The sequence below is a fragment of the Agelaius tricolor genome, unplaced genomic scaffold (genome assembly GCF_023055355.1).
Source record: "Agelaius tricolor isolate 1412-34295 unplaced genomic scaffold, bAgeTri1.0.p SCAF_11, whole genome shotgun sequence".
Classification (NCBI taxonomy): Eukaryota; Metazoa; Chordata; class Aves; order Passeriformes; family Icteridae; genus Agelaius; species Agelaius tricolor.
This window is the reverse complement of record NW_027269271.1, coordinates 21,721,660-21,734,226: the sequence shown is the minus strand read 5'-3', so window position 1 is coordinate 21,734,226 and position 12,567 is coordinate 21,721,660. Positions and strand designations below refer to the sequence as shown.

At 47.1% G+C, this 12,567-nt stretch overlaps 1 protein-coding gene across 2 annotated transcripts; it reads right to left on the bottom strand.

The window, feature by feature from the left end:
* Window positions 1–532: 532 nt before the first annotated feature.
* On the bottom strand, window positions 533–5,809 carry MMACHC (metabolism of cobalamin associated C). Of its 2 annotated transcripts, none has more exons than XM_071436623.1 (4): window positions 5,701–5,809; window positions 3,619–3,813; window positions 3,097–3,249; window positions 533–2,549 (listed from the first exon to the last, which is right to left on the bottom strand). In XM_071436623.1, exons 1-4 carry the CDS (start codon window positions 5,770–5,772, stop codon window positions 2,238–2,240), a joined length of 732 nt encoding a protein of 243 aa, XP_071292724.1. In that variant the 5' UTR covers window positions 5,773–5,809; the 3' UTR covers window positions 533–2,237. The 2 variants fall into 2 exon arrangements, with proteins under 2 accessions (XP_071292724.1, XP_071292725.1); XM_071436624.1 differs by having other exon boundaries at window positions 533–2,546.
* Window positions 5,810–12,567: the final 6,758 nt, after the last annotated feature.

Here is a 12,567-nt window from a genome sequence, read left to right as displayed (position 1 = left end):
TGTGACTCTGTTCACTAATAGGTTGTAACCAGTAAAAATTCCAGTACCTACAGGACTTACTTTAATGCTACTGAGGAAAAGTTCCTCAGTTATGTCTCACTGGACAGCTGGAACTTTTGTTACTGTTTAGAACAGGGGAAGAAATGAGAAGTGCACTGTCATGGTGCTTGCTATTATAATGCTCTGGCTGAAGTGACCTGGGAAAGATAAACCTTTATTGGACTTACTCATAATGTGATGTAGGTTTTATTTTTCATATCCCGTGGGCCTGTGATAATAGTTTACCAACTTCTGCTAAGATAACCATTTTTTTTTCCTTAGTTTTCAGATACTGGACTGTGTCTTAGGTAGCTCACTCTTTTCAGGATATTAAAAAAACCATGATTCATTCTCTCTTGAACATCTTGAGTTCTCCACAAGTTAAGAACTGCATTGTTTAAATAAAAATACTCAGTACTGAGATTTACTTACAACTTTATATATTTAGTAACTAAAATAGCATTTGAATAGAAATAAATTACAGAAATTGAAATGCATTGACCATGGTAATCTGTTTAATAAATTAAGACAAAATATTAAATATTTGTAAGAAATCAATACCAAAAAATCAAAATAATTTACTTTAAATTGTAGTATAAAAAGATAGATCTGATTCAAATCTATATTTATCTTCTAAGAGAATCAGTACTTTGTCTTTTTTACTAGTATGAGCCATTACCTCAAGACCCTGTTAAATTACAGTTCAGTTTCAAAGTTCTGAAACATCAAACAAATTTGAACCAGAAGTAATTCTGTAACAAAAGAACAGATTTTAAACAAATTTCATTCTTTACCTTAAATTAAACATCACAATACCTCTATCACATTCTAAGTCAGGTGTCTGCCTTAGTCAGAGATGAACAAAGCATGGAAAGCAACAAAGACTTTTTTGTAACAGCAAATGCAGTGAACAAACCCAGTGATCACACGCTCACTACTCTGTCTACAGGGCAGCGAACTTGTTATCCTGAATTTGGATTACAATGAGTTAGTGTACTGACTGTGAGCAACTGTATCAATGGTGAGGGCAACCTCCCTGGTGGAGTCTCCAAAGCTTTGAAGAATCCCAATATAAAAAGAAAGGGCTCAGTTCTGCCAAGTGAGTATTTCTTCATCATCGTGTTAGTACCCTCAAAGGGAAAAAATTGCCTGTCCATTTGCAGCATTGCACAGCAGTCTAGTAAAACAATTCCCACAAAATATTATTTTAATGTGTTATATTACTTTAATGAGATCTGAGCCTCAAATTGCTCAGAGAAATTAATTCCTGATTTCCAGGTGCATTGTAGCCTCTGAACAAATGTAACAGGACAAAGTAATGGAAAAAATGTTGCTTCTGTCTGAACATGTTTAATCCAGCAATCTAAGAAACATAAATGTCATTAATATTTCCCTTTCTTCTGTGCTTGTTTGCCTGTGCATGTGGCAAGCCTTGTGCCATGGCTTTTACGTGTGTGCAGGTTTACAGTCTTTCCCACAAAGAAAGCACACCAGGAAAGTGTGGCAGTAACTGTGGGGGGTGTGCTGTGTGCTGGCACTGAAAAATACTTTCAACACAAATGTGGTCTACCTTAGAAAAGGCCATGAGAATTGTCTTTTTCAGTTATCTTAACGCGAGTAAAACCTCCAATCATATGGACATTACTCAGCATCTTTCCAAATATTCCAGTCAGCTCTATGAATGGATAAATGCTTAAATGTGACCTAGGCAAGGCTATAAAGACTGGACATGTGTTCCCTAGGGAGGGTTAATAAAATGGCTGGCTACATCTAAAAAAGTACCTGCCCCAAGTTTAGACAAAATCCAACTAAGTAGTACAACTACTGATTTTTTTTTACACCTACAAAGAATAAAAACAGAACATTCGGAAAGAAAATCTTTGAGAACAAAAGTGATTTTTCTAATGAGCAGCATCGATTTTGAAGTTGCCAGGATGTCTAAACTACTCCCAACCAAAGGCTAATGGCAGCTTACTGGGCTCCCCAAAGGACACCCCAGATCAGCAGCAGCATAGAACAGAGAGCAGAGCAGTGCTCCTCTCTTTGGGGAGCTTTGATTGCAATGTTTGCATTGAGGCTGCTCGGATTTGCCATGTCTGTACCAGCATAACCATCCTCCTCCTCCTCCTCGGTACCGGGAAAAGCCGGTGCTCATGAGTGACCCTTTGCTGCCCTCTGCCCTCCGCGGAGCCGGTTTCTCAGTGAAATGTGATTCTCTGGGCTTCCTGTGAGAGCCCCAGCAGCCGGAATCTCTCGGCTGGAGGAGTGGCAAAGTAGGTTTTCTGCTCCTCCGAGTACCTTTCCTTCACTTCAATGATGTCCCTGTAGCGGCCGTCCAGCCAGTGGAAGTTGAACAGCTCCAGCAGCTCAATCCTCTTGTCCTCGGAGCTCACACAGTCCACAGGGGGGGGCTGCTCCAGGAACGGCACCTGGATGGCCGGGAAGAGCAGCAGAGCTCGGATAGCAAACCAGCCACCATACTTGGGATGGATACAAACGCCAAAGATCTTCTGGAAGAAAAAAAATATCCAGGCTGCCTCACTTTGTGTCTAATCAAGGCTAGAGTTCTAAGCATCCATCAGATGCTTCTCACTCTCCCAACCTTCTCTTGGAGAGCTGTACAGAGCAGAAGGGAAAACTTTCCTGAACGTGTGGTTCGAAGCACTGCATTTCACTCCTACTTTCCTGTGCCCACACACACCTCCCTGGAATGTGGGGAGAGGTTCCTTTCTGAAAATCTATTACAGAAATTAACCACAGAGCATTTTCCCCCCAGCTTGTAATGCTCTAAGCAACAGGTTTTCCTTTACACTGCCATTTATTCTTCTATCTAAGTAGGTTTAACAGATTAAGATATTTCTCTCCATGCACATCCCCCTACTACCCTGAAGAATCTTGGAAGCTTCCAATTCCCACCTGAAACACTTCATGAACCTGTACATACTCTGGACTTTGTAGCTTCCTGCAAGATGAACTAGTGACTAGTGAGCAAACAATCACTGTACAGTTCAATGTTTGCAGTTCAATGGTTCTTCCCAGACTGTGTTTCTGCCTCACCTTTTTCCCCCAAGGATCGAGCTTCACATCCTTCCTTTGGTAGTAATATGCAGCTCCAGCAACGTGGGCAGCTGTCTGTGCCAGGAACTTGGGCTTTCGGCTCGGCAGCATCTCGTAATCAAACATGATATCCACCCTCTGGTCAGGGAATTTCTGGGAAAATATCAAAACATCAGCCCAGGCTCATGGAAAAAGCCTTGCCACTCCAGAACTGCTAGATGGCAGCAAATCAGGCACATGTGAAGCCTGCAGACTCTCACATCCTGCTGCTGAATTCTATCAGCAGGTTGGAGGCTGTGGGCATTCAGCCTGTGCCTGCAGAGCTCCCTCATAGCTGTGAGATGCAATCCAGAGGCAGAACATGCAAGTAAAGCACCCAAAGCCTGCTGATGCTCCCTCCTTCAGGAATAATGCTTCACCCTTCCAAAGAGCAGGGCAGGAGCCTGCAGGGCTTTGTCTGCTGCTCAAACCACCTGGTTATGTGCCACAGCACTACATGGAATGGGTATTTCAGCTTCTTACCTCCTTCACACGTGATAAATGATGGGAAACACACTGATCCACAGGATCCCTGATTATTTTTAATCGTTCTTTGCTCACAAAAGGTTTAAGGGCCTTGTCAAACATGGACGGCGTGCTGAGGACCACGAAGGCCAGTGTGTCATCTGGGTAGGGGAGGTGGAAGGCTGGCTGGAGAACAGCATTGTACCACCCAACCTTGGCAAAGAAACACAAATTTCCATTAGAATACAGACACCACTCTAGTGGACATGCAGGAATGTAAAAATGTGGAAATAACTGTAGCCCCCTTCATTTGCAACCCAGATGGGCAACCTGCCCAGGGCCTTCCTTTCAAACCAAGTTGTTTTGCACACCAGGATTCACAGTTTGGGGAAGCTGTGCTGTGAGATAAGGATCACAGCATTCAGCTCCAATCTGCCCTTTATCCAGCTCTGCTCAGAAACCTAGAGGGAAGTATGAGCAATCAGTCTTGCCAATGCAAATCAGATTGTTTGGTTCAGATAAAGCTTTTATAGGTTTGATTTTTTTTCTTCTCTCTTATCTTGGGCCAGAAAGAAACTGGTGGTTCTGTTTGGTGTGACAAGTTGCATGTTTTACCACTTCTGCAGGAAACACTTGTGTGGAATGAAGGATGTGAAGCTCTTGGCAGTGCTAAGCCCCCCCTAAAAACGTTTTTTACCAGCAGCACGTGGATTATGACACAGCCACATTTGGATACTTGATTCCAGGGCTGGACACAGTCCAGAAACCAGAGATCAAGCCAGGGCAGCAGAAAGCATGACCAGGAGGACAGGGCTCAGACCTGCAACTGCCAAGTGCAGGAGGAAACGGCCCAAACCCCCTGCACCCCACTCCTGATGCCCTGCACAGTAACATCAGTCTTTTCATAGGTTATGACAAGTCCCTCCCTCCTGGGGTGCCACAAGACCAGGTCCAACAGTCAAAGAGATGTTGAGTAATGGAACAGTAAGTTTGAAAATGAAATGTACTGGTCATTCTGAATAATCAGTGAAATTACTCTGACGGTGACTCTGCAGCTGGCAATGGCAGCCAGACTGCACATCTGGAAACACAGAACAAATCTAGATTCACTACAAAGTTTACATTCTGATATGAACCTCTAAGTTTAATCAGTTTTAGAACTCTGAAGGTGCTAAATTGAGATGTTACAAGGAATTAGAGAGATGTGAATCTAAGCTTTGCTGGTTTCCCAGTGAACATCAGTGAGTGCACCAGGGCTGGCTGTGTCAGAATGAAATCTGGAGAGAGCTAGAGGGCCAAAATGTTCCCCCTCTGGTAGCTAGGGTCTTTTTATCTGGGTTCCGCCCCGAATTCTGCTGATGTGTTTCAGGAAAGCAGCATTGAGTTTTCCAAATTCTGAAGGCACTTATCTCATTACTTCTCTCACCACCTCATTGCCTTTTACTTTTTATACAAACAAGATCACAGCAGGAAATAAAAATATTTCAGGTGATAGATACAACACTCCCCGAGGGAAGGGCACGTTTATTGCAGATTGATTTGTATTCGATGTTGCAGATTGATTTATTGCAGATTGCCCCGGGGCAGGTAAGGAAGGAGCCCCTGCACTTACAGGTGATAGTGGCAGAGGCTGCAGGGGGGCCCCTTCCACGGGCAGAACAGAGGTCAGAGGAGCCATGAGGTGGTCAGCACTTCCACAGACAAACGCTCCCACACTCAGATTAAAATGTAACCTTGCCTAGAGGATTTTGCCGTCTGCCGGGGCAGATGTGTTATTACGTAACCCCCCGACCCCGCCGGTCAGCGGCCCGCACCGAGGGCCGGAGCAGCCGCAGCCGCTGCGGTCACCTTGCCCCGCGCTGCCGGCCGGGCCGGCCGGACCTCGCGCTGCGCATCGACCGCGCCGGCCGCAGCGGCTCCGCGGGGGCGTGCCCGGCCCCGCTCGGCCGAGGGGCGCCCCAGGCTCCCCGGGGCACCGACCCCCGGCGCCCCCCGGCCCCTGCGCGGCCCCGGGACCCGCTCCGCGCCCCGCGCTCCCTCAGCTCCCGCAGCTCCACGGGCAGTGACGTCGTCCCCATGACGCCACAGTGACGTCATTACCTTGAAGGCGTGCGCCTCGAGGCCGAGCGGGCCCAGCGCGCTGCGGAGCTGTTCCGCCACGCGCCGCTCCATGGCGGAGGCGGCGCCGCGCGGGGCACCACGGGAGCGGTAGTTCCGGCCCAGTGGGACCCCTGGCGCGCATCCCCGCGTCTCCTAGGAGACGGCGTTCCGCGCAAAGAACCGCGGGAGTTGTAGTGCGAGGCACCCTCCCCTCCGCGGCGGCTCCCCTGAAGGGGACTCGGTGTCCCAGCATGCTCAGCCAGCGCAGTCCGGCCGGGGTCCCCTCGCCGTTCCCGCCTTGTGCCCGTCCCGTCACACCGCCAGGGATTAGGCCTCTTTCCTGGCCTCACTCTGTGTGAAAGCCCCACCTGTGCCTGTGGGCGGGTGCTGCTCGCTGAAACAGTGAGGCCTCTGTGCTGGCAATCCTTTCTCCTTCCCCTTCTGAAAGTACACGCGTTCTTTGCAGATTCTGTATTCCCTACTGCTTGCCACACTGGAGACTGAGCCTCAGATTTGGATCTCCTTACCCTAATCTTTATAGCTGCTTATCACAAGCTTTATAGTACTTGTACAATGCTCTCCAGCCTGTAGTCTTGGGTTTTATGAAGTTCAGGACACCAAATGTGCAAGTTCTTGGGGACAGAACTACCTCAGATATGCAAACTTACTGCTTTGTGGAGTTTCCTTATATCTTCTAGTACCCCAAGAGTTCCTTCTTATTATATCCATGCCTTCTCTACTAGGAGGGCAGATGGATCCTGTCAGTCATGTTTAGAATTACAGTTTGTTGTTTCCAGATCTCCCTGTATTTCCAGCTTGTGAAGATGCACCAGACCACTAACTATAGGACGAAACTGTAAGTAATCCTCATACAAAACCGTTTCCACTCATCCGCCCATATCACTGAATATCTCAGTCTGTGAATTGACTAAAACAGGAGGAAGAGCTCCGGCAGGAGCAGATCCATAAGCTGTGAAGCAGTGAAAGCAAAGCACTGATAGAGCCTCTTACACAGATCACTTCTTGTCTAGGTTTCTGAAGTCCTGCTGAAGAAACAACAAGCTGAGGGGAGCCTGGCACAAGGTTGCTCCATCTCCCTGCTCAACAAAGAGAAAGAGCTGGATATAAGGCAGAAATGCTTTGCATCTTAGATGCTGGAAATAAGAGGGTTTTGCCTATGTTGGCATGTTATATGTCCAGCTCTCTTCTTTTCAGTTGTTCTGAGATTTTTCTGAAGGGCTTAATGCCGTGCTGAATCAGAGGCTGCCTCTGGAAAACACTTGGAAGTGGTTGTCCCCTGTATTTCAGGTGAGCAGCCACAAAGCTCAGTCTAACAGGGCACAATCTTACAGTTTGTACACATCAGGTGGAGGGGACACCCCTTCAGGGAATTTGGGGGTGCCAGGTGCACGCACGCTGCAGGAGCCAGCGCAGCTCCCGGCTGTCAGGCGGAGCAGCTGCCTGGGAGCTGCAGGAATGTGTCACAGGAGGGTGCTGCTGGCTGGCGGCTGCTCTGAGCTCTGCAGGACAGCTCGTGCTGTGGAAATTGCTGGATTGGCAAGCTCAGAGATGCTGGGGACTGATCTCTCATCCTGCTGTTCTCTTTTGTACCTGCCTGTGGAGCACAGCTCATTTCCAGGTGTGGCTCCGGCTTTACTGATGCAGAAGGAAACAGATTTGTCAGCTCTGTGAGTGGGCTCTTCCATTTTAATCCTGAACTGGCAAGGCTCGAGGCAGGTTTGACTTCAGTGTCTGCCCTCTCCTGGAGTTAGGCTAAGTGCAGGAAGGGCGTTCGGCCCTTCAGACCCCCAGGGAAGGGCTGACAGCACCAGGACTACCAGAGTTCATTTGGACAATGCTCTCAGATGCACAGGTGATTTTTGGGGTTGTCCTGTGCAGAGCTAGGAGTCAGACTAGACAATCCTTATGGGTCCCTGTCACAGCACATACCACGGTCAAGACAGCCACAATACATACAGTGTCACCATACAGCATAGCAACACACCTCACCAGAATGCTTGGAGCATTCTACCATTTATTCCCCTTCAGGCCAACCTTTTATTCCCTTCATTTTGTATGCCTTACACCTGTGTGCCCTCTGTGCCCTCTGTGATTGGTCAGTAACCTCAGCCCTCCATATCTCATTACCTTCAATGCTGGTCACCACAAGCTGGTGCCTACAGGTCCCTCCCAGCACAGGATATTCTGTGATTCTGAATGGCAGCCTCTGGTACTGAGATGTTTGTATCCTGAGGGTTGGCATCATCTGCTCTTTCCATGTGGGTGTGGAGGATGGTACCTGCTGTTCCTTCACAGCTGTCCTTGGAGCTGTTCCCTGAGCCACCTCATCATCTGCCTTGTTTAACCAGGAGTGTTGCTGTCTCCTACCCAGGCCCTCTGTCAGGGTAGTCTCCTTACTTTACTTGCACTTTGCTTCAATGACTGAAATAATTGGTGAGTTTAAGAAGAGGTGCTCATTTGAAATGCCTGAGCTCTAATCCCTTCCCAGTTTCCCCATCCCTCACATTCCTTTCTCCCCAGCTGGTGGGAACTGGCTTTGTTTGTGCCTCAAACCTCTGCTAGCTTGGCCCTTGCTCTCCCCCACCCCTACCAAGGGCTCTGCCCTGCTCCCTGGAGAGAAGTGAGTGACATCTCAGCCTCCTTGTTGAAGATCCTTAGATCTCTTTGGCTCGGTTTCATTGTCCCCCCTGTCCACCCCAGCTGCCCTCAGACAGCTGCCAGATGTCCAAACTGTCACAGGTCTGGCTGAGAGTTCATGTCACTGCTTCCATTCTCTCCCCTGACAGCTTTGTGCTTCAGCAAAACAGCATCCAGAGAATATGGTTCACTTCCCTGGGGGAAGGCAGCAATGTGTCTGTGAGGTGTCTGTGTCCCAGGTATGGCTTTGTGGTTTGTTCTATTATTAGGAAAAACACAACATTTTCATTCATCCCCCTCAGGCTAATGCTGCTATGACATTGCATACAGTGTGAATTGGTGTTATCATGAAGCATTTATACAAAAAGGATCATTAGATCTCATTGTTCTCCACAACAGTAAATGACAAAGACACAATGTTGTACTGATTGTAACAGAAGGGATTTTCCTTCTGCTTTCCATCCACAGCTCTTGAAACCTTTTCCTGACCCTGGCGAGGAACAATTGCTCTGCATTAGGTAGGAACCTAATGTGAGAGAGAGAGACTCACACAAATTGTTTGAACAGTCAGGGCAATTTGGTAACTGAAATTGAGTTAAAGGACATCTTAATTCCTTGTCAGTTTTTCTGATCTTTCTAGCTCTTGACCACAAGCATATAAATGTCTATTTTTATTAGTAGGGAAGTATTGGTGAACACTGAGTCTGGAGGTTAATGTAGATTCATTATTAGGTTTTCTTTGATAAAAAATATTGTATCAACTTGGTGAGATGGTTTCAATAATACAACTTCATTGCAGTTTTCCTGTAATTAAATATTGATTCCCTATTTCTTTCTATAAAAGCCTAATGCCTTCCCTTATTATGTCACCCTCCCACCTGTTAAGCTCTGATTTCATGAGACATTGTCTGTGCTGTCAACATCAGCTTAAAATGTTCCAATCTCTCTGCATTTTCCTGCCCTGGCCTCACAGCACATTGCCTCCCAAATTTCTGCCACTGCAGTTGTTGGTGTGCTGTAAATCTGATCAGGGAGCCGAGCTGGTTCTAACAAGTGCGTCATTGTTTGGGCTTTTTTGTTGGATTTTTTTTTTCCCCTGAAGTGGTGTGCTTCACAGTGCTGCTGCAGGAAAAAATTGTGCTGGCACATTTGAGAGAACAATGTGATCAGGGCTAGGTGGGGAGGCAGAGGTTCTGCTGCCAGCCCATTCACCTCTGAAAACAGAACTGAATTGCTCAGCAGAGCTGCCTTCTGCTGCATGAGGCACAACTGTTGGAAACCCTCCCAAAGTGGTGCCACCCCATCCTCACCCCCAGTAACTGCTCCAGCAGGCATTGCTGAGTGTCAGGGACTGCCAGTGTTATCCTTCAGTCAGACCTACAGTCTCTGATCTGAAAGATCAAGTGTAAAGTCTCTTCTGGAAGGAAGTAACATCCATGGCACCTGCAGGGAAAGAAGAGATCACAGGAATGATTTCACACTTACTCCAACATTACTAACAGTCTGGGATATGGTTTTCCAGCCTCTGGTTTAGAGATCTTGTGGTAAGGTCAGGTGTCCTGTTGTCCCTTTCCAACACAAACTGAGCCCTGTATGGGAAGGGTTTGGCATTGTGGCCATGGCTCAGAGCAGAAATGAGGTGGCTGATTCTTCATGGTTTAAACCTGAGCAATGTGGAGGTGGCTGGAGCTGTTGTTGCCACAGACAGGTGAATTCCAATGCCTGAACATTTTTGCCAATATGTTCTCCTGCCTGTCATGGAAGCCTTGTGCCACTGCTTGTAGCCATGTAAGAATAAGAAAATGCTATTAAATTGGAATAACTGCAGTTTCTCTAGGTGTCACAAAACGTAGGCAAAGGATGCTTAAACTCAGCAAGTCTATCCTTGAAATTTTGGCCTAATCTTCTGGGGGTTTTTTTTCATTTCTTTTAGAGAGAAGCAAGAACTTGCTGAGATAGGCAGTGTGGTTCTCTCTGCCTTTGGCTGAGGTTCCTACCCCAGACACTTCAGCTCCAAGGAGCTTTCCAATGCCATGGAGATGGAGGTGCCTGCAGGTAAGTGTGGCTGGATCCTGCACCCTCAGCATCTCATCTAAGAACCTGGAGGTTTTTCTGCTGTGCTGTGGATGACAAAGCTCTGCTGCTCAGGGCATTCCAGAGGTCATACAGATGAGAGGCTCCTGCTGGGCCCAGTTTTACTGGTAGGGCTGAGTATCAGGTGCCTCAAGGCAGGAAGACAGCACAGTTTGGAGTAGTGGCCTAGCACTTGGGCCAGATTTAAAACTTAGTTCTGAGAGCAGCATTGCTATGCCAGGACAGAGGTAACATGTGTGTGCCTGTCTGTTCTTTCATCCTCCCTCCCCGTGTAGTGTCAGGATAATGAAAAGCTGCATGTGAGGGCCAATTATGATACTTATCACTTCCTCTGACAGTGCCAAGATACCATTTTTTAATGTGGCTCCATTTTTGTTTTGGTGCTGACACACAGCCAGTGAGAAGGTGAAAATTGCTCACTTCAAGAAGGTTTGCCTCTCAGCCTCTTCATCGTTTTGGATTTATGCCTTGCTTTTAGGATATAAAACCCCCTTGTGTTTGCATTAACACTTAGCATTAAAAGAAATCAGGAACAAAGGACTAATGTTCCTTTAAAATAAAAAAAAAATTCATGCCCTACTTTAGTAAGATGCTTAAGATTCTTGTGAATGGAGGCTGTAAGGCATATTAAACTGCCCTGTGTGCTGTTTTTCCAATTTACTGATCCTGCTGATTCAGACTTTGCTAGCAAACCTGCTACAATTAGCTGCTTTGTAGGTGCAGTTGTAACATGTCAGGTTGCTGTTAGGGCAATGCCTGAAGAGCCTGCACGTCCCATCAAAGGGTTAAGCTTTTCTCTAACATTTATTCTGAGGCACATGCCAGGTGGGGACTCTTATACAGAGTTTACTGATCAGACGTTCAAGCAAAGCCCCTCATTTAATAATAAACAGCTCGTTACCTGTTGCTGTACTATTGTAGCAACTATTTGTACATGGTAACATCAGAACCCTGCAGGAGTTACCATGGCAGGGGCACCCAGGAGCAGCTTGCTAGCCTAGAACACTTGGAACCACGGGCACCTCTTTTTATTTGAGTTTACATGGCTTGTGAGGATGTTCATTGGTATTTCTGTTTCAGTGGGAGATAAATGAGGATGTTTTTAATAGGGTTTGAGACGATTGCAGAGCACACTGAACCAGCAGTGCTGGAGGGGATAGACACAGACTGCTTCTGTGCTCAGGTCTGGCACATGGGGTAAGAAGGCTGGGGAAGGATAATTCTTTGGTCTTTTGGTGTAGATTGTGCATGTGTCTCCAGGCTGTGTTTTGAGCTGGTGCTGGAGAAGTGGCTGGAAATAGCTGGAGTGATGATCTCAGCAATGACCTGCCTGGGCTGGAGCTGCATGACCTTTAATGTTAACTCAAAGATGCACTCTTTACTGTCAGGAACAACTAAAACATGGAAAAGGATCTTGGCTTCCCTGGGTGGGCAAACTCTTCTTCACTTGTTTGTGCCCTGGATTTTCCACAAGTGGAAGCTGTGAGGTGTGGGGCTGATCCAAGGGGGGCAGCTCCAGGAAGGCAAACACCCATTTTGAGAAACCATTCACAGACTGCCCAGTCCCACACTCTGCCAGAGACCTGAGCTGCTGTTTGCCATCTCATGCCCCCTTGTTCAGACCTGCCCCTTCTACCCTTTCTGTGTGTTCTGCTCTTTCTCTGCAGGGGACAGGCACTGGTGCAGGGCCTGATTTGTGATTTGTCAGTCAGCTTTGGCAGCTGCCAGCTGGCTTGCAGAGAGAGATGCTGTGGTGCTCAGCTACAGTGGGGGTGTTCCTCCAAGGTCAGAGGATTCCTAGGCTGCAGTCCTCTGCTTCAGCCCTCTTCCATGGGATGGGATGTATGGTCCTGTCCTCTGAGCTCTCACTTGGTGGACCAGAACAAATTGAGAGAATTTAGTGTATTTTCTCTACTAATGCCTTCAAATGTTTAGGGTTCTTTCTCCCAGTTATACAGTAAGTTTTATGTTATGTTGGGCTGTGCTTGCACTGTTGGCTATCTGAAGCTCTGGGATGTAGACTGAGCTTGGATTGTTCCTTTTAGGGAGACTATGCACAGCAGGAACAGAACAGATATAGAATGACCATAGATTTACCCTGTCACAACCCAATAT